A 27,935-nucleotide genomic window follows, 5' to 3' on the forward strand; every position below is an offset into this window, starting at 1 on the left:
CAGGAGCAGCAACACTGATTAAGCCTTGTCCTCCAAACTATCATTTTCGTCAGTCAGTCAGACAAAACAGGATAGGAGGAGGGGCTGCAGCAATTTTTCTCTCAAAGCAAAATCATCAGTGCTGAACATTACATCTCTTTGGCCACCAAGATATTGAGAGTAAAATACACTAATTTTAGTAAAGACAAAAAAAAATAAAGACAATTTCTGGGAAAAAAATGTCAATTTATTTCACATTCAACTGATTTCCATTTTACAACCAATTTAGTAAAATGAACAAAGTATGAATATAAAACTCCTTCCAAAATCACAGTTGCTGACTGCTGAAAATATTACATTAAAAATGAATTCAATTTTTTTTTAATCAAACTTACACAAACTTATTTTTCACAGTCAAAGCAACAGTTTTAAACACACTGATAGTATCCTGAAATCTCTGCTCCCAACAGAAAATCTGTTAACTTCATTTTAAAATGAATGTCTATTAAAAAGTCAGTTTGTTTGGGTGTTTCAGGTGCACAAACCCGTTTTATACATCTGCCAAACCGTGGCAAAAAAAGCAGAACTCCTACATATACAACACTGTTCATTTGTGAACACATAAACGCACTGAAAATAAGATGGTGAAGGTGCTGATTTGCATATTTTTAAACCTAAAAAGCACTGATAAAAGAAAAACTGAAAAAAAACCTCAATAAAATAAGGAAATAACAAAACTGTTTTCTCTTTAACAGGTGCAAAATGTCTTGAAAAAAGCTTATGGATCTGTAATACTGAAATATATATATTCTCTTTCACCATCTAGATAAAATCCTCAGAAGCAAAAGTGCCTTTATATTTACACATAAACACATGGAATGGTGGGACTCGGGACAGAGTTGGAAGGATTCTTTCGGTTGCTGAATTGAGGTGAATTTACCTTTGAGAATTGTAGGCTGGAGAGGCGAATGGATTAGTGCCTAAGGAGGCAGCATCACGGGTTGCCATCTCAATGCCATCTCCAGCAGCCAGACTGGCATTTGTCCATGAGGAGGGTGGCTGCGGTTGCGGCTGCGGTTGCTGCTGCTGCTGCAGTTGTATCTTCAGGCTTACCGATCCTGGGGGTCTTGGAGTTGCTAAACTGTGTCCATATGATTGCAGACTGACCTGGATTGCGTCCCGCTCTGGGTAAATCTGGTTTGGGTAAAACATGCCTGCAGTGTACCCTTTGTGTAAGCTCAAAGTGTAAATAGGAGGGTTGTCTGGCGTGGTGTAACCTAAAACAGCCTCAGAAGAAACAGGAGATGTAGCCACTCGGCTGTACTGATCATACCCTCCTGCCAGAATGTGACCGGAGTTTGGTGTCTCAACTGGGAAGAAACTGTGAGTGACCTGAATGCCTCTGTTCACCTCAGTGTGGTCCTGTAATTTATAGCTGCCCATAAACTGCTGGTTAGTGGGGTCTGACCTGGTGGATACGCTGGGGTTAATGGGCAGCTGAAAAACACTAGTGGTGTCAGTCTCTGTCTTACCTTGTGGCTGTGATATCTGAGTTGTGTTATGGCTTGTGGGTGCGCAGTAGATGAGATTAGATTTGCGCTGGTTCACATTTCCAAAGATCTTCTGAGCACTGACACTGGGGTCAGCGGTGCTGGGGGAAGGTAACATGGTGCTGATGGCCTTGGCTTCAGTTGCTCTATACAAAGGGTTGCCCCTTGTTGAATAGCCCTCAGGAGGTGCGTTGTTAGCAAAGAAAAAAGAGTTGGGATTAGGGGCGACCTGTTGGTTCTCACAGCCCGCGACCACAAAAGGTGTTGCTGAAAACACATCCTTTGATGATGTAGTGGATGGCAGGTTTGTTTTCACGGTATCTTTACCCAGCTGACCCTCTGAATTCCACCTTGTTTTGTCATTAGCCAATTTCAAGACAAACTCTGAGTCCGACTTTCTTTCCACACCACTTTCTGATGAATTGTTAGCACAGCAGCTAGCAGTCTCAGGTTTATGAACATTTTTCTGAGACTTCCTATCTCTCACCAGAGCTATTAGGCGTGTCAAGTCCACAATAGGTTTGTCTGGTTCATCAGATCCAGGTCTCATGCCTCCATCCTTTTGAGACAGGAGGGTAGAGGTTGCAGCAGGGTTAACAGAAGTGGATTTGTTGGGTGGTTCAGCGCTGAGCTGACAGTGCTGCTGCAGTGAGCTGCGTGTACATTTGGCAGGCAAAGGATCCTCGAGCTGGGGGTTACTGGTGTGAGGTCTGACCAGTGTTTCAACAGATGTGTCAGCTGGCCTTTTCCTTGTTGCAGGGTATTTATCTCTGGGAGACACTGACATGGTCTGAATAGTTTCAGGACTAACAGTACAGAACAACTGGGATTCTGAGTGCACCTCTGCTTGTTTCACTTGCAACTCCGGGATAGGCCTTTGATGCTGAGAGACTGGTGGTCTGAGTTCTGGTGGCATAAAAGGGCTCCTGTCGGTCTCTTGAGGACTGAGACATGGGCCAGGACCAGGAAACGGAGAGACCACAGGATCCGTCTTTGAGGAGATATTAGTCACATTCGGAGGACTTGAGACTGTTCTACGTCTGACGTCATCCTCATCTTTAGATATCACAGTCTTTTCTTCCAAATGATGTTTTCCTGTTTTTTCTCTTGCTCCTAAGAGAGAGAGAGAAAGAGTTAGAAAAGGAAAATGATAAGCCCCATTTTTGAGTTCTTGATAAGTCTGAAGAAATGGATTTCCAGTGGGACAGTACTTGTAGTATACTGTGCACAAACCAAAGCAGCATTTCACCGGCCTCAGTTGGGGCTCAGGCACATGCATACATATGAACACATACAACACAAACCATTGTCAGCTCTCTGGTCTGTCTCAAGTGCCCCCATTGGAAGAGATCCCTCTTGACTCTGCCATCTCTCAGGCTGTTTGTCTGTGCAACAGAAATAAAATCTCATAGCGCACAGCCATACTCATACATAAATACCGGTATTACTCACTTTAGTAAAGCTGTGCACAGGAATGGGAAAAAAGCAAAAACACCGTTAAAGGACTGTGTGGGACTCACCTCTTTGTTGTGGAGGACTGACAGGTAGACAGAGGGCACTCAGTTTCTGCTTTTTCTTGATGCTCTGTACCATTTCTAAAGCTACAAAAGGGAATCAGCACAGTTGAAATCGATTACTATACACTCCCATGCACCAGAAACTCTGTAACAGTTGTAAATTAGACCTACCTTCACTGATGGAAGCTTTCCGCACACATTCATACAGCTCGTGTCCCAGCAGTACACACTTTGTGAGAGAAAACACAATACAGAGTAACAATTAGAATAATGATTATATGTAATTTCCTGCTGCATCAATTCATTTTTTGGCAAATAAATTCACAGTTGTGAAATCTTCAAACATATCTTCCTATCCACCATAAATGAAACAGCTTCTTTCGGTGCTAATTAGAAAGTGCTGTAATACATCATTAAATCACATCCTGCTCAAATTACCCCATTCTGACCCATGCACTGAACATGGACGTAACAGGATACCTGCGCATCCATCTTTTTGAAACGCTCCTGCTGTGACACTTTACAGGCAACGCCCTTTAAAATGTCCAATTTCATCTGCGGGAGAAGATCCTTGTCCGACAAGAACTCCAGAAACTTAGGATACTTCCTCTGCTGAAAGACATGCATACAGTATAATTTTAAAAAATGTGCAAACAAATACAACAAAGGTAAATGCATTTGTTGCTCAGAGGTTTTCAAAGTTGTATTGAGACACCACTCACCATGTATTGGATCTGGTGATGAGTACTGATCATATGTTGACAAATGTCATTGTTGGAGAGCATCACGCTGCAGCTCTCACACAAGAAGAAGGACTGCCTCAGCTCTAACCCTCGACACTCCCACACGGAGCCCATACCTGATGAGGACACACTACCCTTAACATCTTGTATACTTTCGTGAAACGACATGCAATAATAGGACAATGACGTGACACACCCACCTATAACTGGTTCAGTGTCCAGTCCCATCACCCTCAAGTATGCGGACAAATTACTGCAGCCCTGAGTTTTTTCCGCTATGACACCAATACAAAATGAACCAATCAGTACATTAAATGAAAAAAAGCCACCGATTCATACAGCGTAGATGCATAATTCCTACCTATTGAAATGCTTGGGAGTGCACGTGATTTATTTTGCTGCCCAGGTCCTGGACTGCATCCTGGGTGTTTTGGTGCATGTTCTGCTGTGAGCCTGGGTCTTGACTGGTTCTGCTGTTCTGTATTCACCGAAGCTGCAGAAGAGAGCAGGTCTGGGCTGGCGGACACTACAGGCAATGTTTCCTCTGTGTCTCTTATCTCTGGGTCACTCCTCTCCTGCTGCTGTCTGTTCTCAGGTGTTTCTTGGCGTGTATAAGTAGTTTGGGCAAAGGTGCCTGCAGATTCTGAGTCTGTGGCTAGAGGATGTGCACAATCACAAGGCTTCTCTTCCTTGGCTGCTGGGAGGTAAGGATGAGAGAGAGGGCTGATTTCTGTAAATGAATGACGACGAAAAAGGAAGAGACAAATATAAAAAAGACAACAGCAAGATAGCAAAGACAAACACTGCAAGACATTTTATATTTACATTTATGTGCAGTGAAATGTGTAATCAATTCACTCTAGAAAATAACAAAACACAGATAGCAAAAAATAATTGTGGTTAAAAAATATGAATGCTGCAAAAGTCATGCTCTTTAAAATTTACACACTTTTCCTGTTTGACAGTGACTAAACAGCAGAAATAATTCTAAATTGTCCGACTGTAAATGCGCACATTATGTAGTTTGATTTTCTGTTGAAGAAACACAAATTCATTATACCTATTACGTCTGCATCTTGAATGCGAGGAGCTGGGATGGGCTCTCTGTCATTTTTCAAACTCAGACATGACTCAAGCTGGTCTGGTATCTGGTCATTCGCTTCTGGGTCTTTATCAGTCCAGCTCTGAGTTCTGTCTGACTGATCTGGTACCTCTTTCAAGTTGGATTTCATTTCTGGATTAAGAGAAGTAATATATTCAGTAGCAGGCAATTTGAAAATAATATCTTTTTAAGATCCTCAGGATCATTTGCATTTGTGCTCTTACCTGGCTTCTGGACCAATAGCATGTGGAGCTCGTGTCTGTTCTCCTGCTCTGGCTGGTTGTTTGTAGAAAGTTCTGGCATTTCATTCTGTGGCATGTACATCCCTGTAAGACAAAAATTGCAGTGATCGGTCTGATGTAACTTCAGATCTGTGTGTCTCATTCACAGGCCTTCCAATAACATCACAGAAGTACACAAAAAATACATCTCAATATAGTGACAATATATCCAAAGATGACAATATCCACTTAGGCATGTAAATATGAGTTCAGGTGTATTTGCATGTGGATGAAAAACAAGGATAATTTCAGACTTGATGCTCTGAAATGACACTTGAATTTACCATCATCTGGGCTTGAAATCTCGCATGGACTGGCGAAGGCAACTTCCTCTTTCAAAGCCTCTGCAGTGTCAGTTGTGGAGGATGATGGGACCTCCAGGTCCCTCTCTCTCACCATTGCCTTCAGTCTTTCTACAGCTGAGAATGGAGAGAGGGAGAGACAAATAATTAGGATAATGATACTACATTTCATAGTCACAGAAGTTAATAAATAAATCAATAAATAAATCATGTGTTCCAGTTGTGCAGGGTTACCTAAGAACATTATAATGATGGTAAAATTACATTACACATCTGACATCCTATTATTATGATCATTTCCTTGTATCATTGACCACTGGTCATCATAAACCCTTTACTTCCTCAATTTTACTCTGATCATTATAAGACCATTATAAGATATATCACAGATAATATATTTAATAAAAACTTCTTCTTTTCCTGTTTTTCTTTTTAGGGGCATTAGAAAGTCTTTACCTTTGTCTTCTGGAAGAGCAGCCAGATCTGTGTACACATCATTCATTACTTCCATTCTCTAGCAGAAAGAAACACAATCACTCACACACTGACTAAAAATCATACCAAACTGCTTTGTTCAATAAATGTACAAGTGTGTGCCGTCTTACTTTACTGATGTTCCTTCTAATGTATAGGTACCTGTTTCATTACAGTCCACTCCAGACAAGCCTTCTGCTTCCTTTGGATACTTTACCATCTCTTAACCAGTTTTACCAAAATTAATACCTTGAACCAATGTACAATAATTCACTACACTGCATTTTACTAAAACAAAGAACATCTCGATAATTTCAACACTGTCAATTAATAATTTAGGCTCCCTAAGCAGTAGAAATGTGATTCAAGATAAGATAATTTACAATGTAAACCACATCAATCTATGTGAGTTTATTATTAAAGACCACTCTCAATTATTTGTACTGATCCATCAGTTAAAGCAAAGAATCATTCATTGCTGCGTTACCACATTATTATTTTTTTTAATCTATTATACTGTCTTTGCCTTAATAAAATTAGGTTTTATTAAAATGGTTATTCATGGGTTACTTAAAGTGGTTGTAATTTGCTTTAATGATGTGATACAACATACACAACGATAAACAACCACACAGGCTGTTCACTTTGAATCATACTGACTGTATGAAGAGAGTTGTGCAGGTCACCTGGATGCTCTGAGGTCCTAGATCTTTCTCAACCTCAGCCAAGTGGGCCACTATCTTGTTCAATTTACTCTCCAACTCCGACAGCTTGACGTTCCACCCCGGGTACTTCGTTTTCTAGTAAGAAAATTCAAAGCACAGAGTTCACATCTGTAATACTGCCCTACTTTACAAGTTTCACTTCCTACAATGAGAGTAATCAAGCACGCACCACATAGTTATACTGGTGGGTAGTGCCCAGCACGTGACTGGAGCGTTTCAACCTGACTGAGCACAGCTGACAGTAGACTTGCTGCCTTCCTTCACATGACACTGCAATCAGGTGGTTTAAGCCTATAAAACAAATATGCAGACCTTTGATTAAAATCAAAATGAACTGACAAGAGAGGAATTTAAAGACCTATTCAGTAATTTTTCCTACATAAATAAGAATGCTTACCAACTTTAGGAGGCTGTGCAATCGGCTTCTTGGTCGTGGGGGTATGCGATGGCTGTGTCGGTGGATTCTTGTGTTCAGACCTGACAGATGTGGCTGTGGTCAGGTGGGGAGCAGCAGGTGGATTTCCCTTATGAATGTGTGGTGCAGACTCAGCATTGCCTCCCACTGACTTCTTCATATGCTCTGCAGTTTTGGCAGAGGGTTCAGTATATTCGCATTCAACCCATGTTTTAGCCATTGTAGCAGTGGCTGCAATTGTCACTCCAGTTTGACATGAGACCTTAAGTTTGGAAGCTGTTTCAGGAGTTCTATGGCCGGCTTCACGCACAAATCTGGGTCCCATCTGAGAGGTGGGTGCAGCTTTACATGAAGTCGCCGTACCTTTGGATGCAGCTCTGGTTCTGTCTTCCTGTGGTTTGGAGCCCTTTGCGAATGCCATAGTTGAGGGTGTATTTGAGATGGTCACACTAGCTGTAGAGGTCGCTCCTGTCAATTTGGCAGAGGCTGCTGTACATTTAGAGATGGTTGCCATGCAGATGGTGGCAGATGCTGTCGATTTAGTGATGGAGGTGGGAGCCGTAGATATGGCAGTCGTGATAGATTTGGGGTTGGCTGCAGACAGTTTGGAGGTACTAGCAGTGGCGCTGGAGGTGGCTGCTACACATTTATAGGCTGCTTCTCTCATTTTGGTGGTGCCTGTAGTACAGTCGGATGTAGCGGATGTAAGTTTGGGGACAGCTTCACTGCTTGTGGAAACGGTCAGACTGGTGTCAGCTGAGTCAGGGATTTTGATTTGGGTCTTTTTGATGTCTGCTTTTGATTCAGGAGGGACTTCATTCCTTTTGGAGATGGTGATTGCAGCTACTGAGGATGGCTGTGCCTCACAGTCTTCTGAATCATGATCAATCTCCACCACCTTTGAAATGAAACAGCCTTATTTAAGACTTCCCATTGATCAAACATTAGCCAGGAACACACCACATAAAATGTTGACTTGCTGAAACTTTTTTTTGGTAATTTCATGACATACAACCCATGCTCCGGCTATCTTCTCAGGTGACCAATTTCAGGCTCAAATTTTGTTCTTTCCTGTTTCCTACCTCTCTGGGCTGATGCTGTAAGATGTGAATTTCCCCTCTGTCTTATCTCAACTCTAAATTCATACTATCTGATAAAACATAAACTGAAATGACATAAGCTACAGTATTTATCACTATTTTAAAAAAGCTGCATTTTCCCATTATCAGTTTCCTGAGCTCAGCATGCAGGTGGCTTATGACAAACTGAAGACACTGAAAATTATTCTCTCAAACCAAGAGATGCCAAACTGACTGACCTGGATGTTGTCTGTTATAGAGCAGACCTCGTGCTGAGCATGAACAGTTACTGAGGTGTGCACCGGTTGAACACCAGACATAGCTGAAGCTGAAAGGACTTCATGGCCACTGTCCTGCTGAGCCAAAAGCGCCTTCACTGTCTGTATCGCTGAGAAGATAATTAAAAAAAACTTAAGTTACTTCAACCAAAAATCAGTGCAAAAAAAACATACATGCTCAAAATGAAGGAACGGTGTACCCTTACCTGAATTAAAGTTTTGTTTTGAGAGGTTATTGTAAATCTCTTCATGCAGGTCAACAGCCTGAAGCCCAGACACAAACAACAATTAGTAAAATCTATTATTGAATTTGGCTTGAGTTTATCTCAGTTGTCTTGCCTAAGCTTTTTCTCTAACATTGCCTAAGACTAAATTTATAGTTATAACCATGTATAACTTATCACATGACAAGTGAAAGAAATTAGGCCGGACCCAAACCTGAGCCTCTCCATATCCTTTATCTTGTTCCAACAAAGCAGCCAACTCTCTGATTTTCTTCCTCTGGTGCCTCCCTGGAGCAGGTAGGACTTTTTGTAACCCCTAATGGCAGAAACACACACAGGCAAAAGGCATCAGTACTGCAAAACAGATTATAAACCAGTAGGAATGTATTGAACATGACAGAAATTATGGACCAGAAAAAAGAAGCTAGGAAGGTGGCTTTAATCCTGTAAAGAAAAAATGACTATGGTAAGCTTTAAAATTAAGTTGTCAGTGATCTAGATCCTATCTTGTAGCAGCATGCTATAGTTTCATTCTGTGAGAGTGAATTTTCATAGTTTTTTTGGAAAAGTAAAAATTATTTGGAGCAGCTGGAAAACATGTGCAGCACAACCACCATTTTACCTGCTGACATATAAACTTGATATAAACAAACAATCAGGGATGCAAACTCATCCGGGATGAAAAAGATTTGAGCCCACATGCTGCACAGGAAGAATTTTTTTTTTAATGCCAGCTTCAAAATACTGATTTTACAGGGGATTTTATCATAAGGATAAAGGGAAGACTCACGCTAGAAAATTTTAAATTCAGCTTCTCAAGCTACATAATTTGTCTACTGCAACAGGTGCTCAGTTTAATTACATTGCAGATAAGATATGTCTAGCTAAATGTCTACACCGTTGTTTCATGAATTAGCCACACTTTCCAAAACAAATAAAAAGCTAATTATTTAATTATATTGTGGTTATGATAGTATTAGCCCTGCTGTTATCATAATAGCATACTACTCACGGAGCCCTAAAGTCAGTAACGTTCAAGTAAAATCTGGAATAACAAGTTAGCTAGCTAGCTAGCTAGCTCGCTAACATGAGACTGGAAGCGTGGAAATAACGTTAACACCTAATGTTACATCCAAACTTAGCGTTCGCTAAATCAAAATCAAAACTCAACCTTATCAGGCTCACTGACAATCAGCATATCATCATATAAACCAGTTAAGATTAATAAGACACTACTGTAAGACTTTCTAACCTTGAGGCATGTAGACCGTCAAAAACGGACCTCCCTCACAGACTGACGACCTTCTCCTGTCTTTACTACTCTCAGGTAAATTAAAAAGCCAGGAGCTTTTTCATTTAACTTTTTCAAAAAAAAAAAAAAAAAAAAACACCATTAGCAAAATAATACGGATAATACAAAATATAAAATATATTATTATGCAAAACGAACCAAACAATTTCCGGTCACAAGACTGTAAATGATGTGTGAGGGTGGCCGAGAAACCCAGTACCCAACAATGAGTTATGGCAGTCTGGAGCAATTCCAAATTCCTTTTTATTTGACAAACTTAGAGTCTTGTTCAAAAACCTTACAGTAATAAGTGCACATTAGGCCAACCAGAAAGAGAAAACTAAGCAAAACGGGGAAAAAAAAGAAAAAAAAAACTTACTTCTCAAAAAAATTTAAATAATACACTACAAAAGAATTCACTCTAAACTGCTATGCCCCTGGAGTTTGGGCCCTGTGGGTCATAGGAAGGCTAAGTTGTTGATTGTCCGATCAGTTGTATTAGGTCATGCAAGGTTGAACTGCAAATGGTGTCATAAACTGTAAAAGGGCTTGGTAAACAGTTGTAAAAGCAATTGAACCCAGGGGGGTCAGATTCTTGGTGTGCAATGGGGGGGTTACTTACGACATATAATGAGCTGTTCTGAACTGTTTCTTTAGATCTGTGACAGAAGGTACAGTGTGTGTGTCACAGGTCTCCAGATATCTGCATCTGAATTACCCATATATACTTTCTATGAATAAAGTGTATTTTAAATTGAAGACTTTGAGGTTCAGTGATCCCTTCTTATTAATCAAGTCGGGGAGAAGAGAGACAGCATTTCCCCGACAGCCCAAGGCAGGAACTACAATCTGGAGCTGCATTCTGGAGTTGGCCACCACAGCCTCCTCACTTTTATACTGGTGGACTGCACCTTCTCAAGAAATCTATATCACTTATCTCTTCCAGCATACTTACAATAATCACAATATCAAATAGCATATTATCAAATAGAAGTTCACTTAAACCTACTTTAAAAACACATATTTCTATAAGATACTTATACTGGTCATTTCACCACAAAAGACAAAACACCCCTCCCACTCTACCACATTTGTTTCCCCCCCCTCTTTAACCAAATGGACAGCTACAGTCTAGGTTTGGCTGTTCCTGGTCTGACAGAGGAAGCAGTGCAACAAAGGAGACAGGCAAGCACAATTTAAATTCAATAAATCAAATACACAATCACAATGTGTCTTCTCTCCTTCACCCCGCCCCCTCCAAATGTTCATACCACACACATCATCACCAGCAGTTCACACCACGATCAACATTCTGATAAAATCGACCTGAGTTCGTAGGGCATTTGTAAAACATTATTTGTTCATTTGTTAGGTTTTTGCAGGAAATTAGCTCCACAAGTCTAATTTCATTCCCCGTGACTCCTCCTGCCACCTTTTCAAAAAAGCACCAGACCTACACAAATCAAAAAACTGACCTAGTCTGGATGAAATGGCGATTTTCACCTAGACTGAAGCATTCACTCACCATTAGATACATCTTCTGGTGGTCAAATCCAGTCATATGGCTGATGATATTCTTCTCTGGGATAGTCTGAGAGCAGCACTCACAGAGGTAGATGGGGTCACGCTGATCACAGTGGCATTCAAGAAGCTTACTTAAGCCTAGAAAATACAGTGTATTGTTAACTGTTAACACCGTGTTATCAGTCTTTCAGGAGGCAAGAAATATTTTTTTATTCACAGAAATTATTTAAATAGAAAATGAGTGAAGGAGGAATCACAATGCAATAACTAAAAGTGCAGTTTTTTTTTTCATTTTCCTTTCTGACGATCCATTTGCTCCATCATTAAAAGCTAACTCTCTAAATCATTTTAAACAAAAAAAAAACTTAAATGTATGCATATTTTAAAAAAGAAAGAAAAAACTGACCAACCACAGGCTCTCGGTTACTCATCTTGACATACTGCAACAACTGCATTACTTGTTGGTGGTTCTCATTAGAAGATGCTGTAAGAGAGCCGTAGACAACCACAGACTAAGCTTCACACAAACACTGGGACAAAACTTCCACAAACTCCAATATGACATTTAACATACTGTACCCTTATCCTGTGCAGTCTTGTGACTGGGTCTGCCGTTCTCTTCCTTCAGTCCACCACTTGGCATTTTTTGGGGTTCTTCACAAGATGTGTCTTCTTTGGAGGTTAGCCGCTGTCTTTTCTGGCCCATTTCTCTCCCCAGATCCCCATCGGGGCACGTGTGCTCTTGTGATTTTTCAGACAGGCTGTTCGGCCTCTTTCTTTCATTCTCTTTGTGTATGTAACCCTTCATCTGTGTCAGGACATTTTTGCTGCTTTTGCTACTTTTTTTCCCAGTCTCTGCTCCACTATCTCTGTCTGCGTTCTGGCAGCTTTCTGGGATCTTTCCACTTGGTGTTCTTATTGTAGCCTCTTCTGCCTTCTCCTCCTTTATCGACTGGTATGTCTCCCTACTGGCATTCTTTTTCTCATCTGGGCTAGTTTTTGAAAGCATCTCTCTTCTCTTCTGTGATTCTTTGTCACTAGGAGTCTCCTTGTGGGATCCTTTTCCTGCATTTTCTTCACTTTCTACACAGCCTTTACTGATGATTTCAGAACCGGGTTCTGCTGAAATCTTTTTCGGGGTGCTCCCATTGTTGTCTGTAGATTTCTCACTGGTCTGGTTCTCAGACCGCCCCATCATCTTACTGTTTTTCTCACTGTTGTCTCTCACACAATAATTGGCCACTTCTTTCTGGGTTCTCCTGGGGACTGAAAAACGTGTGATTAAAATTATTCACAACGTTTTGTCAAGCTTCCATTCAATAAGCAATGATAACACAAACAGCAACACATCAAAACAAAACAAAACAAAGAAAAATAATGAGTGAGGTAAAGAGATTAGTAGTAGTGGATTTCCGGGCAACCGTATGTGCCCCCATATGAGGGCACATTGCCATGGAAACTGTAGTGGAAAAAAATCAAGAACCAATGTTAACCACGTGACTGTGACCAAACAGAAAATGTGACACAAAACCTTACATTTTATGAGCAGAAACTGCTAATGTCCAAGAACAGGACTGGGTAAGACAGGGTCTGTATCAGTGCAAGATAATATGTAACTCATCCTCACTCCCTGTCCTTGAAGATATCAGTGTTTATGAAACACTGGAATCTCATCTTTTCTGGGCTCTCACTCAGCTCATTCACCTGAATGTGCTGTGAGTCCATTTGCAAATGCAAAATTAAACTTATTTAACCTTTAAGTTTTGGCTTTTGCCATTTGTTTAACAGAAATTGCCACCACAGAACCCACCATGTGAACCCAGAACTTAAGTACTCCAAAACAAATGTTTTCATAGTCATTATGGCTGAAGTCAAACAAAATTATTTAGTTAATATATTTTTGTGTGGGCTTACCCAGTGTCTTTGAAGGTGTTATTGGCGGTTCAAGCGCTCCTCTCCCATGTCTTCTTTTTGCAGATGCCACGATAGATTGTGCTGGAACAAAACAGGACACAAATAATTAAGAAACCTATTCACAGTTACAGATAATAGTGTATAACATTCGTGGCAATACACATACTCACCTCTGTGGTAGGAGCATGGCTCCCAGATGGGCTTCTCCAGCTGTATTACCTTTGAAGGCAGAAAATATTGCATAAGTGCATGGCAAGAGGAGAGGCCACACGAAGATGGTACAGAAATGTGATTTCTGATATGGATTACCTGTACATGTGATATGGGGTGAAAACGTGCTGCCTGTTTTGCCAAGTCCAGTAGGGTCTCAGTGTCAGTGCTTGAACTCAGCGAGCCTGGGTGAAAACAGTCCTACACAAACACACACACACATATATATAGCACATTACTGTACCTATTTGTGCGCGTCATGCACTGTCATGGACTCCAGGAAGACAAACAACTATAGCTCATTAACAGTACTGACACTAACTAACTAACTAACTAACTAACTAACTAACTAAAACTGGGTGGTGATACATTGTATTTTAGCAACTTATTACTATTTGGGAAACTGAACAATCAAAGTATTTCAAGTAGCACTTTAAAGTACTGCATAGCTAATTACTGGAGTTTTTGTATTTTGTAGACTGAACTACAATAGTCTTATCACAATTGTTGCCATGTAGTTGTGCCTTCTGTTAGTCAGTCATTAGAAGTCAACTAATTAATTATTTCAGCACTGCTAACTACCTTATCCTAACATTAACCTAACAATATTTAAGCTTAACATTCACTAACTACTACTAGACACAACATGTAGTTGTAGGTAATTGATGAAATTGATCATTTTGCTCTCACCTGGGAAAAGCTGTAGTTCGCATCTACTTTACTGTAACTATTTTTGATCAAGCTTCACATATAGCATTAGCAACCATCCAGCTAACACACATTCTGCTTGGTTTTGCTGTAACCCTCAGTATCGAAGTATTTCCACCGTTTCAGAATGAGTCTTTTAAAAAAGGTTTTCAAAAAATGCAAAGAATTTATGTTTTTCAAATTTCAGGATATCCATTCTAGATTTCTCTCAAAGATTTGTTTACTTTTGTTCAGTATGAAAATATGTATTTTATGTATTATATAATGCCCAAACACAGTCTGATCCCATTAATACACAGTATGTGGCTCAATCAGGGCTCCTAATGTCAATTCTAGTACAGTCCTGCTTTTGCACAACCTGGGCACCCCAAATAATTCCTAAACGTACTGAGCGAGGTTTAGGGTAAAAACACTCACAATTAATGGAAAAATACTGTAATGAGAAGTGTTAAGAGTAAAAACACTCACCAGAAATTTTGCGACATGTTGCCGGCTGAACACATGAGCGTAACATTCACCATCTACCAGTCTCCTCTCACAGAGCAAACACAAAAATCCCAATTCTGTGGACTGATGCCGCCTGATACACACATCGTGCATGACCATGAACTGTTTGCCTACAATAAGGAGGTCAAGAAGAAAAGTCAGAAAGATACAAAATGCACCTCTGATTTCTGGCAAGGCTTTTCTTCCCTCTCCAGTAGTACTCACCGAGCAGAGGAAATCTCTCATTTTGTTGGAGTTTGCTGTATGTTTCACACTGTGGAACTGCATTGGCGCAACAGACAAACATACACAAGTCAGATGAAAGTAATCAAGGCAAAGAATTTATTTCATCTTCTTTAGTTCTCAGAAATAATTTCACCACTGACCTTCTTGCTTTAAGTAAGTGTGGTGTAGTTCAAGTCTCTCCATCACTGCAAACAAAATCAAGTATGAGACACTGGAATTATTTTAAACCCCCCTCGCGTCTCCTTTTTGGATATGAATGCTGTTCAAGCAGGCCTTTGTGGCAACCATGACTAAAGCCATGAATGAAAATAGTTATGTGGGGAAATGTGCAGGTATGAGGGTTTAAGTGCAGAAAGGAAAGATACAGCAAGTCTGTCTCCTCAACTATCTCTGGGTTATCTGATGCAAAACCAGTTCTGACCTTTTGGGTAACTGGGTGGGATGAGGCTCTGAAATATCTGGCATGGGATATCCAGAACCTGAGAAGGAAAAAAAAAATTTAAATGAGTAATGACTAAAGAAAATTATATCTCCTGCAGAAAATGACTGCTGAATAACAACCTTGTCATTCTGTTGTGTTAACAAGCTTTACTGTGGAATCCTTTGTTATTTGCCTTTGAGACTGAATTTATTTGATTTTCCACTTTACCTTGAGCATCATCTGGTTTGGTCCTCTTTCCTTCTCCTCTTCCCATACCTTTGACCTCAAGACTTTCACATCCAGGTCGTTCTCCCAGGCGAAAGGGAGCCGCCAGGGGTTCTGGTACAGCTAAAAGAATGAAAAGAAAAGCTGGTTATTACAAACAATAGTTTATTCCATGGAAGTCGGCTGTACAGTATATTATTCACTCCCAAACATTATGTGCACAAGTTTAATTACTTAAACTCACTGAAAAAAAAGGAAGGACCCCAAATAAACATTGTGGTAGCTACAGACCAAAAATCATTAGCTGAATCTGCAACAGAAAACATGCACAGACAGCTGCACTGGTGCAGCCAGTAACAAATCATTTAAGAAAACCACTTCAACAAAAGCTCACCAATGTTTGTATGAGATGTTTTTGAGACTCAAAGTGTTGAGTGAGAAAGGACTCTGGGAAACAGTCCTCACAAGCAAAGCACACATAAATAGGTTCTGCCTGACACTCAGTGCTCACACACACCACGACCAGGGATATACCTAATCAAAGAAACAAACAAAAAAAAAAAGACAAAAAGAAATTATATATTTTTCAGTTTAAAACCTAATTTAAAAAAACAATGAAAATAAGTGAGTCAACTCACCAATAGCTGGTTTATTTTGCTTCAATCTCTCTTGGCAGTATTTGTAAAAGCGCTCGCAGAGGATCCCATCTAACACAAATTATTGGAACACGTGATACCATCAATTATTGTAAAGAAATGTAAAAAAAAATGACCATAGACCAGCTCACTGTGTGAGGCTAAATCAGTTTTACGATATAAAAAAAGTATCTTAATAAGGTATTTTTAAAAAAGGCTCAGAGATTTACATTTATTTTCAGACCTTTTGACTACAGCAGTGTTCTGTACTGTTATTCATTACTCAAAGTGTTGTGGCATGTTTTCATATGAGGAGAAAATTGTACCTGTTTTGCCATAGCCATCAGCTCTTTCAGCTGAAAGAAAGCAGGAAAATTATCACATCATATTCAAATGAGCTTCACAACACACAAAAATATGGGAAATGAGAGGAAAGTGAACGGGTACCTTCTCTAAATATTTTCTTCAACATCTGAGGAAAAACATTCCAAACATATCTTGAGTAAGTTATGATTTTGGAGCATATCATGAATAATCAAATTCTTTTTTAGATTTGCTGTGGGATGATTTGAAAAAATTCTCCTTGTACCTGTTTGTGTTTCCACTGTGACAAATGTTTCAAATACTCAAGTATAGTTGGAAAGACGATGCTGCAGTCCTACGAGAAAAGGGGATAGGTTCAGTGCATCAAACAAACTCGTGCTTTCAGTGTTCTCAAAAAAAAAGATAATATACTGTATGTCCAAGTAATAACATCAAGGCTGTCACTATGAAATCACAATTTATCACCTGACAGCGTAGTTTGTACGATGGTGCTACAGACGATGCTGACACAGTGCGATACTCTACGAAGAACAAAAAAGAGGGATGAAGTAGTATTTAGTGGTTAATTCCATGCTGTTTAATGTAAAATGTTGATCAGACTGAGGGAAATATCCAGCATTAAAAAAAACAGGTGTAGACAAGGTGCAAGACAAACAGCCTCAAACAGGTGAACTGGTCCACTGGACAGACTAACTTGCAGTGAAATAATACATACTCAGCATGTTCCCTGGTTTGATGCTCGTGATCAAGCTGCTCCCGCCGTTTTCCTTTGTGATGGTTTCCAGTTTCTTCAAAGCTTAAAAGTCACCAAAGGTTCAGTTAGTAAAACATCATTCTGGGCTCCACTGAAGGTTCAGTACATTCAGAGAAATACAACATGGTGGAAGCAGAAAAACAAGAAGTATCCACCTTCTGCATAACAGGTGAAATTCACTGATGTATATTCGGCAGGCTGCAGGGTCACTTGCTGCAAGAGGAAGCCATAGAGCTTCATGTTAATATAAACAAATGCATCAACTTGGGAAAACTGAAAACAAGTACACCTATTATCCATGCACTAAAAGGACTTTGTAAACTATATTACCTTCATTTCAGTGTTTGCAGTCCCATGAATTTCTTCCGTCTGTTTTGCAAAATCAAGCATCATGGAGGCGAAGGATCTGTTGTAATTATTGTAGCTTTCCTTTGACATCAAAGTAGATGGGTGCCACGCTTTCTGCACAGATTAGAGTTGTGAATTGCACCAATACCCCACAGGAGGACAAACAGTACTGACTGCATCTGCTCATTACTCAGACATACCAGAAACTGACATGACATCAGAACAAAAACAATTCTGTTGTAAGAATTGCATGACCTAAGTAACTTTCAAGTAATGTACCAAGTGACTTTGAAGTTCAAGTTGCTAGCATGGTCCAAGGTTAGTGTCACCAATGACCACAAAATGACCTTTGACCACCAACTTGCAATCAGCTCATCCTAAAGTACATTCATTTCCCACTTCCACAATGTTATGACACGACATAAATGAAAACTTTGACCTACGGCAGCATTAAGTCCTCATTAGATTTCTTCTCAAGACTGTGATTTGTTTTATATAATAACTTATATGGTCGCAGCTACTTACAAAGTAAGAAAAGATGTGGTCAAAGCTGAGGACATGTTTGATGATCATGCGAGTGCCCAAAGTTAGGTTGCAGAGAGTGCAGAGGTAGCATCTCTTCTCAACTGGTCCAACACAAATGCATTCAATAATGTGCTGCATGCCTAGAAGACCATGATTAGAGAGGACAGACAAGGGGAAGATATTTTAGTTCAAAAGGACAGCTAAGAAGGGACAACAACGTGTCCAAACCTGAGTTCATTTTGTTGAATTCAGTATTGTATGATTATCACTACAGTGACATGGCAAGGTGTCCCATATGAAAACATTCTTCTACATGAATGAATTCACTTAATTTGTACATTGATTCATTAAATCTAATATGCTATGTTGGGAGATCATTACATTTTTCCTTTATGTTCCTCGTCTGGTCTTTCATTACCAGCAGAATTTTGCATCCAACACTTAATCTTGCTTTAATTCATAGGATAAACCTGGCATTTTGTTGGGTAACCAGGTGTTATGTTTGGTACATTTACTGACCAAGAAGTGGATGTTTTCTGTTGTCATCTCTTTGGTATGTCTGGATCATCGTCCTCTTTGGTTTGGCAGCTAGAAGGATGATGGAAAAATAATGAGCATTTTCTCCTGTTTAACCCATTTATGGATATACTCATATATCAGCCCATGCCCTTGCTTATCTTGACTTATACTCCCATCCTGTGCAGGCCTGAGAGAGTGTTCACCTTGAACTACAACAAGGCACAGACTGTTCCTCTGAGTGGGGGCTGATTTGGTTATTTTTGCAGCTGTTATTGTAATATTTACATTTACATTATTTCTAAAGGCTTTCACTTCTTGTCCATAATAAAAGCTGAGGTTTCAAGCCAGCGTGGATCATGCCATACGATTAAAATTTACAGAACAGCTATGGATCTTGTGGTGTTTTCTTGGCTGCTGTTTCCAAAGGGAAGTATAAACAGAGTGATAAAGCAGTAAAGAGTCTGGACTAATCCTTCAACATAAACAAGAGTCCTGGGAAAAACAAGTACACACCTTGTAACACCTTGAAAAGCTTGTCATTTTCATTGAGAGTGGACATCACTGTGGATAAGGATCAGATCATTTTCATTAATATACAATTTAATAAAATTCTCAAATATTCCATAGGGGAATCTTAGACTCATATACCTTGAGAGTAGGTACTTGTTCCAAGCTTCTTCATTAGATTTGCAGGTAAATCCAACATCTGCAAAGAGAAAATATGGTGAAAACACATAACAAACCCATATAATTTAAAAATCAGCAGTCATTTGGACATGCATTTGCACCACACAAAACTACTGAGGAAGTCACAGTAAAGACTTTCAAAGTTTAGGGACCAAAAGGCTCCCACATGAAATTATTATCCAATTAAAGGACCACATGGACAGGAAACAAGAGACAAAAAGATCCCATTCACTCATTCACAAGTCAATTCCAAACACTGGAGACCAGAGATGTTGATTCCATAGAGCTTTATTCTTCAATACAGAGTTCAAAAGCCCCAGCAATTCTGCAGAAAAGCTAATTTTAACCATGTGTGCATAATTTTTTATACTGTAAACTGTAAGTGTGTTTCAGACCAGAGGGCATGTCTGATCATGCCCCTTTTCCCTTACTTGTTTGTTTCTGGGATGATCCTATTTGTGTCTAAAATTTTGCCCTTCCCACCTTGTATCAAATAACTACGTTTCTAATGGAGGTTTGGCTTCTGTTGGCATCTTTTTTTTAGTACCGCACGTGACCTTACACACGACCAGTGGCAGACTCTTGACCAGGTTCAAGGACAGGTCTGGGCAGAACTGGGCCTGTCCCTTTCTGTTTCCCTTCATTTGATTGGTGTGTGTTCATTTGCATCAAAACCCAACTTCCCTCCTTTGTTTGTTGCAGGCCTGATATCTAATGATGTCCCTTTTTTATCTCATGTTAGCCTATTCCTCTTCTTAATGTTACATACACTTGCCTCACACATCTCCTCATTACACTGCCATCATACCATAGCCCATGTGCATGAGAGATAACACACTTGTTGTACAGCAGTAACAGACAGAGTGGCGCCCAAGACAGCCACAGGTGCAAGATAAGCAGAAAACAAGAACACAAGTGGATTTTCTCTCCTGGAAGAATACAGAGATGGGTTTGGACACATTACACAAAACTTGACACACCAGTGTGTGATACTCTCTGCAGATGCAGACCTTCAAACATTCTGCAGAGGGGAGGACAAGGAGGAGGGCCACAGCACATGGAAAGATGGGAAAAGGAGCTTCTACAGACAACGTTTACATAACCACAAATCCCAGACCACATTTTACGTACATTTTCTCAAAGATCCAAATTTTCGCTCAAATCATTAGGCTAATATTATCACTTATAACAAAAACATTAGTATTACATTTGAAACAAATGCAAAATAGACGTGTCCTGACTAGTGGTCTCAGACTTTTGGACCCCGCTTTTTGTTATATATTATATTTGTCATTCCAGGCCCCTGGGTACAGACCTGTAGCGTTCCAGGTCCTCTTTCATCGGCTTCCTTTATGAGCTGAGGCCTAAGAATGACTCTCATATCCATGCTGGGCATCCAGGAGAAACTCAGTACGTTAGGGTCTGTGTAGTTCTAAAATACAAAACACAAATGAAGTTTTGCTTCCACATTTAAAACTTAAAAATTTTTATGATGCTCAGCACTTACAAAGTACTTGCTGGCATGGTCACCAGATGAAAGGTGGACTAAAATCTTATCAGGTGGACACTTATCCTCACAAACATGGCACAGGTAAAAAAACGTCTGTGCCTCTTGACTGAAACATAATGTCAGCAGAGACACGCCTGGAAGAAAGGACATATAAAATAGTATAAATACTTTAAACATGATGAATGGTTTTCATTAAACCTCCTCCCTGTGTATGTGTGTCCTGAGAATATTAAAAATATATATCTGCACAACAGACTGTGTATCTGTAAGACTTTAAGAGAAATGTTTGAGATGTTGTTGATGTTTTGTCCAACAACTATTCCCAAGGTAAAGAACGAACACTGATGCTTAGCCTTAAACCTCTTTGGGTTTTCCTGAGAGTAAATCTGTACCCCACATAAAGTGTAATTAAAAACACCTTACTAACCTACAATGGGCTGTTTGATGTCATATTGGGCAAGTGGATCCATAATACTAATGGAGGGAAAGAAACCTGTAGAGCAAACATAATGTGAAAGAACAAATTATTGTATCTGAACTACTCACTCACTTAAATTCAACCTTAAACTTCAAGTTAAGAGGCAGAGAGCTGAGACACTAGCAGTATGAAAATGACATTCAAATGTGTCAATGACTGTGTGCATCGCTTCAGTCTATTCCACTAGTCCACGGTAGTGGTAGTGTGGTGGTAATGTGTCAAGAAACACAGCTACTGTCTTGCAAAGGCAGAGAAGAAGAAGACCATTAGCAAGTAAAAGTTCGATGTAACCCAGGCTGGTCTCACACTACATATTGTGAGCAATAGCTTTGCAAAAATGGGATTCAATAGGCTTCAAGGACATATACGATGAAAACAGGTTAAGTGGTTTCAAGCAACTTTAACACTAACAAGAAGGAGAAAAAGCAGGCTTACCAGGTCCCTTATGTATAGCTAAAAAGAAGGCAAAGAAGGACAAAAAAAGAAAAACTAAGATTATTAAACTCAACATTAAGTCTGGGTAACAAGTATTTCTTCATGCAAGAAACAAAAAATCTTTTTAAAAAAGAAAAAAGAAAAAAAAGCTTTACCTTTCTGGAAGACTTCTTTCATTTTCTGGGAGTAAAGAACAAGGGAAACATGCAAGGGTGGTTTATTAATGCCAAGGCAAAAGCAGCAACAGGAATAAGGGAACTGTCTCACATTATAGGCTTAAGGTTAAATGGACAACTGCACAAACTGAGTCAAACACAGGACTGCTCTTTTCCCTTTTAATGGGTCAAGGCTTCGAGGTTTAACGCTCACCTTATAATGCTGCTCATGGGACAGAAACACTTTCAAGTGGCCATCAACATATTTGACTGCAATTTGCAATCAGGTGGTTAGAACTACTATCTGAGGGTTGAGCCTCTACCCAGGCAATGTCCGATGGATCATTTGTTGACCTGGTCCAAAGAGTGCCCATTGACATGTAATATCATATATGCATGTCGCCAGTTGATGGATTTACAGTAGCCAACAGGAAAACTACTTTTTCACCCAACCCCTTGTTTTTATTTCGGCTGGTGAATGGTTTAAAGTGGAAATGTGAATTTCAGAAAATACTTAGAGAATAATTAGATTAAGTGTACACAAAGTTTAATGCCCACCTTTTGATGTTCTTCTGAACGCACATGTTTCTTGAAATAAGACACCGAGTTAAATTTGCTGAGACAGACCTACAACACACAAAAAAAAAAGGTACATCAGCTATGCAGAACACAGAATACAATGAGGGGACATTTGTTGACATGAGCCAAGATTTGTGGATCATATTCACCCACAAATCTTGTTCCGGGCCAATCTCAGGCTTGTTTTTCTGTTGCTGTACATTAGTAAACCCCCACCAGTACAGCCAACAGCCTTAGTCCCTCCTTGCAGCTCCTCCAAAACTGAAATTAAGATTTTCGCCTTCCATACCGTGGCAAAATAATCCAGCAGCCTTTTCTCCAACTTTATATGGAATTGGAATTGTACATCTGCTTACATAGATGGGTAAGCAGATGTGTCCCAGGGCACAGATGAGGCATTCATCTTCATAAATTAAACACTATAATCTATAATGTTATAATGAGACATTATAATTATTTGTACAGGTACACACGTTTGTGTATGTCTTCATTTTTAATTTTTTTCTTTATTTTAAAAGGAGGATACCTCCTCAAGTTAGTCCCAACAATCCTCGATCTTATCAGCACCAACATGGCCATACTTTCATTGACTGGTTGGATATTATCATGATCACAGATGGTGGCAAGGATAATAGTTGACCAATCATTCATTTAATCAAGTTAATCATGCTGTTATTATTTAATCATCTACTAATCTAACCATTCTACTCTTATTCAAACATTATACACTAAAGTGTTTAATCATTTTACTGTTGAGTTATGCATAATCACTTTCATTGTACATGAATTCTCTGGTTTTGAATGTCTCAACCATATCTCTTGTTCATCTGTGATTTTGCCTGAAAAGCCACTCAAAGACATGTTCTCTATGAAGGTTGAACAGGAAACAGGATGTTAGGTACCTTCCTCTCTCTTGCTTGCAAGATCGTCATTAGCAACCAGCCTTGTTCTGTTCTAACTAGGCAGGTGCAACCACCCGTGCAGATTGAAGCATCAAGCTTAGCAGAGGGCCATATATAAGCTGTCCGGGACTCTTCTCCGAAGCCACACATCACAGAGAGCACCTTCTTTCACACAAGATCTCTGCCACAGAGACTCAGACTGTAGCAGGTATGGCCAAAAGGCCTAGAGATAAAGAATTGGACTGGGTTACCGTACTTTACCATAAGAGAGAATATAACCCCTCTTAATGGGTCAATGAGGCCACTTTACCATGTTCTTTTCCCTCTGTGTCTGCAAAAGCTCCTACTATGGTGTTAAGGATGAGACTGACGAAGCAAAACCAAGTTAGAACAGCCAGAGGGACAGAGTGTCTCAAAAGAGCAGATAAAACAAAATGAGGCTGAAGACAATGGGCAGAGAAGATGGTTCACAACTAAGTGTCTGAGTTAATCCCAGCCATTTTCTACAAAACCTCAAGCTTCACATGTTGTTTTAAGTCAGGGACGGATCCAGTGAGCCAGGGTGACTGCGGAGGGGCCCACGGTAACAACCAGACATTGGACAGAGAAACTAGCTGTAATTTTACTGGTGGCTAAGGGCCTGTTAGCGTAGTCCATGGATCTGTGAGTGCTACAGGCAGCAGATTAATGAATGTGCCATCGCCACCGGGAATGTCTCAGTTTAGACACTTAGCAGCCCAGTTAAAAAAGAAGAGAACCTTCTTCTTCCCCCAAAAAATAAATAAAGAAGTAAAATAAAGAAATAAAAAGAGTGCAAACCATAGCCTGACTGTTGAACGCGCCACCCAGTCTCACGCCCATCCTGGCCCACTGCTGCTGCACACTCTTTTTAACAAAACAAAAGAAGAGGAAACCCAGCAGAAGGGAGGCTACTTGTGCCTTAAACAGAGATGGACTGCACTTACATAGCGCCTTTTTACCTTGGCGGTTTACAAAGCCATTTATAATTTTGTCTCTCATTCACACATTCACAAATACACACCAATAGCGACAGCTGCCATTCAAGGCACTGGCCTGCACATTGGAAGCAACTTCAGGTTCAGTGTCTTGCCCAAGGACACTTCGACATGTGGACAGGAGGAATCTGGGATTAAGTTGCAAATCCACCTGAGCCACAGCAGCCCACAGACAGAGCCATTTGCATGGGAGACAGAGGTAGCAGGACAGGCTGACAGATCCAACTCTCTGTCAGTTTCCCAAACAAATGGCTTGCTCTCTGATGCGGATGCTGAGCTCGTCCATTTGTTCAACTGTACATAATATCTTTTACTGCACCACAACACTCCTGCACCTCCCCACCAACTCTGGCAGCCCAGACCTGGACAAGCTCAGCATTAGTTGTCTCACTGGAGACACCGGGCACAAGATGGCCCCTAGAGACAAGATCAAGAACTGAAATATACTTTACAAAAAATAACTCTCCATAAATATCCATAAAAGAAACAATTTAAAAACACAAACAATATTGATCACACAGTATTCAGCTTTGCAGCTTTGGGAGTTCAGAAGGGGGATGTGGGTGATGGTCCAGAGTTCATGTGTGCAGAGGTCCGCAGGGGGAGGGACGGCAGAACAGGGAGAGAGTTCAGCATCCTGACAACTTGGTGGACAAAGCTGTCTCTCAGTCTGCTGGTTCTGGTTCGGAGGCTCTTCAGTCCTTCCGGATGGATGTGATGCATGACTAACCATTCGAAGCACTTCATTAGGATGGGGGTGAGTGCAACAGGACGGTAGTCGTTGAAGCAGGAGGGAGACAACTTCTTCAGCACAGGAATGATGGTGGAGGTTTTGAGGCACATGGGGACAACGGCCTGACTCAGTGATGTGTTAAAGATGTCTGTGAAGACATCTGTGAGTTCCGCAGCACAGTCTCTCAATACTTGACCAGGGATGTTGTCAGGACCCAGGGCTTTGCATGCATTGTCCCTGCTGAGGGATCTCCTCATGCTGGCCAGGGATAGAGTCAGCACCTGGTCGCCAGGAGGGGGTGGAGTCTTCTGTGCAGGGGTGCTGTTGTGTTCCTCAAAGCGAGCGAAGAATTCGTTCAGCTCATTCGGCAGACAGGTGGAGCTGTCGACAGTCTGTGGTGTGGACTTGTAGTCCGTGATGGTCTGTATCCCCTGCCACAGACTCTGCTGTCACTGCAGAGCTGCGCGATCTTCTTGGAATACTGCCTCTTAGCCTCCCTGATGCCACGTGACAGGTTTGCCCTTGTCGTCCTTAGGCCCACCTCATCCCCAGCTCTGAAGGTAGCACTCCTCACCCTCAGGAACCTGTAGACCTCTCCTGTGAGCCATGGCTTCTGATTGGCCCGAACGGTGATGGTCTTGGTGTCTGTGACATCATCAATGCACTTGCAGATGTAGGCAGTGACAGTCTCTGTGAATTCCCTCGAAAAGTAGAACGGTCTGCATTTGATGATAGCGTTCTCCAGCAGTGAACAGTGTTTGCAGATCACGACAGCATCGCGACACCAGGCATCACTGATGTAAACACAGAGTCCCCTGCCGCGAGTCTTTCCCCCATCAACAAGAGCTCTGTCTGCACGATAGCAATGTTAGCCGGTCGAGTTGAATGGCGCTATCGAGAAGCTGTTGTTGAGCCATGTTTCCACAAATACAAAGACACAACACTCTCTCACTCACATGGTGGACCGAAGTAAACGTACGTGATCCAGCTTGTTGTCCAGCAAGCGTATGTTGGACAGTATAATGGGATGGCAGGCTTGTGTGGGTTAGCTGCTAGCCTGTCCCGGATTCCTCCGCGCTTACCCCTCTTCTGTTTTCTCTCGCACCGTCTGTGACGCCTCCACTGTGGGCGAGATTTGCTTGTGAGCTGCCTAACAAGTTAATTTCCCTGCTGTGGCATCAATAAATTGTTATCTTATCTCTACCATGACTACCTAAACTCCTGGGCTACCTACATGAAGCCTTGGATATGATAGTTTTCTTAAGCTCTACCCATTCTTAGCTTTGCATACCCTTTTCATATCGCTCCCTTCCTTGACCATTTACCTTTTCAGGCTTAGACTGAACAGTAACAATTTGCTCTTAGCTGGCTCGACCAGTTCTATGATTCTGCACAGGCACTAAAATCCCTTGTTCTTTCTGGTTTAAGAGCTACTTCAGTATTCGGTGCTGCTACCCGACTCGGGAGTGGGCAGCATCGGATTGTCACGTTGAACCAGGATCTTCAGCTCTGCTTTTTCCTCTTCTCGCCCTTGGAGTTCTCTCAAAACTCCAGAGAGGTCCCTCTTTGGGTACCAGGTTGTGGTTCCAGGTTTTCCCCACACAGAAAAGTGATCAGGAATCTTTAAGGGAACTGATAAAAAAACCTGACAGATAAGCAGAATCGATAATGGCTGAAGAACATAGAGGAGAGAGAGCTACCCTCTTACGAGAGAAGCCTTACTCAGGGTGACTAACCAGCCCGTGGTTAATCTGCACTAGATCCTGCTGCTCTCTGCTCATCATTGAAGACTTAAGTTACTTTAGGTATCTAATAAAGTAACTCAGTGAAGATCATTCATTCTCACATTCTCATGGACACCACAGATTCTTAATAAATCAATGTAAGAGGTACATGAACATAAATGATTATGAGAGAGCATACACATATTTTAAGGGTAGCATACTTTGAATATATAAAATGTTAAAAATAAAGGCATACACACAGCCCACACACACCTCACGGTTTAGTTGGTGTCTGGTGAAGTGAATTGAGAAATGAAACTTCACATTTCACTTCATCTTTTTGCCCCCCTCAGCACTGACAACCAAACAGCAACATAGCAGGGCCAAAAACGTTTTTGTTTTTTGTTTCATTAGTGTATAAGCTCATGCTAACTGAATTAATTCCGGGAATAAAAGCGCAGATGAAAGCATGTCACTCACCCATCCATAAAAAAGAAAATACAAGAGAGGTGATCAGGTCTGACTAGATTCCAGATTTCTAACAAAAACTCTTGACTCGTTTTTTTTTCAAGCGCGGTTTCTCAAAGCCATTAGCACGGACAGATTCACCCACCTGGCAGCCCAGGCTGTTGTATACCATGGTCAGGTCAGTTACTGCGGCCGTGAGCGAACTGAAAACACTTCTTTCCACACAGGAAGCGAACGCGAAGTTGCCATTTGCAGAATTACTGAAAGAAATGCGCCTTGCGGGAACATAAAACTCTTAACACACAGCCGCCGAGCTCGAGTCCACAGGAAAACTAGCCTGGCAAAAGCACGTTGCCAGTGTCCACACACAGCGACTGCCTGCAGCTGTGGGGATGTAAGCAGAGCGGACTGACTCCTCCCCTCTTGTCCGTCAAATCATGCAGCTGAGC

At 40.9% G+C, this 27,935-nt stretch overlaps 1 protein-coding gene across 4 annotated transcripts; it reads right to left on the reverse strand.

Moving 5' to 3' along the window:
* Positions 1 to 213: 213 nt before the first annotated feature.
* LOC121192035 lies at positions 214 to 27,905 on the reverse strand. 4 transcript variants are annotated; one of them, XM_041053579.1, is made up of 49 exons: positions 27,632 to 27,905; positions 22,623 to 22,691; positions 22,065 to 22,089; positions 21,910 to 21,927; positions 21,424 to 21,489; positions 20,994 to 21,130; positions 20,802 to 20,918; positions 19,448 to 19,505; positions 19,313 to 19,360; positions 18,800 to 18,868; positions 18,281 to 18,420; positions 17,738 to 17,869; positions 17,563 to 17,620; positions 17,369 to 17,449; positions 17,119 to 17,174; positions 16,919 to 16,987; positions 16,777 to 16,801; positions 16,656 to 16,685; positions 16,333 to 16,401; positions 16,089 to 16,228; positions 15,698 to 15,817; positions 15,470 to 15,527; positions 15,189 to 15,233; positions 15,028 to 15,084; positions 14,785 to 14,933; positions 13,708 to 13,809; positions 13,569 to 13,617; positions 13,399 to 13,479; positions 12,064 to 12,750; positions 11,891 to 11,968; positions 11,486 to 11,622; positions 8,884 to 8,985; positions 8,652 to 8,709; positions 8,407 to 8,555; positions 7,071 to 7,986; positions 6,843 to 6,964; positions 6,635 to 6,748; positions 5,931 to 5,988; positions 5,457 to 5,591; positions 5,116 to 5,217; positions 4,850 to 5,023; positions 4,151 to 4,483; positions 3,990 to 4,064; positions 3,769 to 3,905; positions 3,527 to 3,658; positions 3,218 to 3,275; positions 3,050 to 3,130; positions 2,834 to 2,914; positions 214 to 2,642 (listed from the first exon to the last, which is right to left on the reverse strand). In XM_041053579.1, the coding sequence occupies exons 1-49, from the start codon at positions 27,656 to 27,658 to the stop codon at positions 916 to 918; spliced, it is 7,551 nt and encodes a 2,516-aa protein (XP_040909513.1). In that variant the 5' UTR covers positions 27,659 to 27,905; the 3' UTR covers positions 214 to 915. The 4 variants fall into 4 exon arrangements, with proteins under 4 accessions (XP_040909513.1, XP_040909512.1, XP_040909511.1 ...); XM_041053578.1 differs by having other exon boundaries at positions 4,151 to 4,486; XM_041053577.1 differs by having other exon boundaries at positions 3,527 to 3,655; positions 4,151 to 4,519.
* Positions 27,906 to 27,935: the final 30 nt, after the last annotated feature.

Source organism: Toxotes jaculatrix, chromosome 13 (assembly GCF_017976425.1).
Source record: "Toxotes jaculatrix isolate fToxJac2 chromosome 13, fToxJac2.pri, whole genome shotgun sequence".
NCBI classification, from domain to species: Eukaryota; Metazoa; Chordata; class Actinopteri; family Toxotidae; genus Toxotes; species Toxotes jaculatrix.

Coding starts and splice junctions, on each gene's coding strand:
- LOC121192035 (XM_041053576.1), bottom strand. CDS start 27,658: ATGGTATACAACAGCCTGGGCTGCCAG. Junction 8,986..11,485: donor ACCAGAAGATGTATCTAATG/GTGAGTGAATGC, acceptor TTCTGCCATTAG/GGGTTACAAAAAGTCCTACC. Junction 4,520..4,849: donor TCAAGATGCAGACGTAATAG/GTATAATGAATT, acceptor ATTCATTTACAG/AAATCAGCCCTCTCTCTCAT.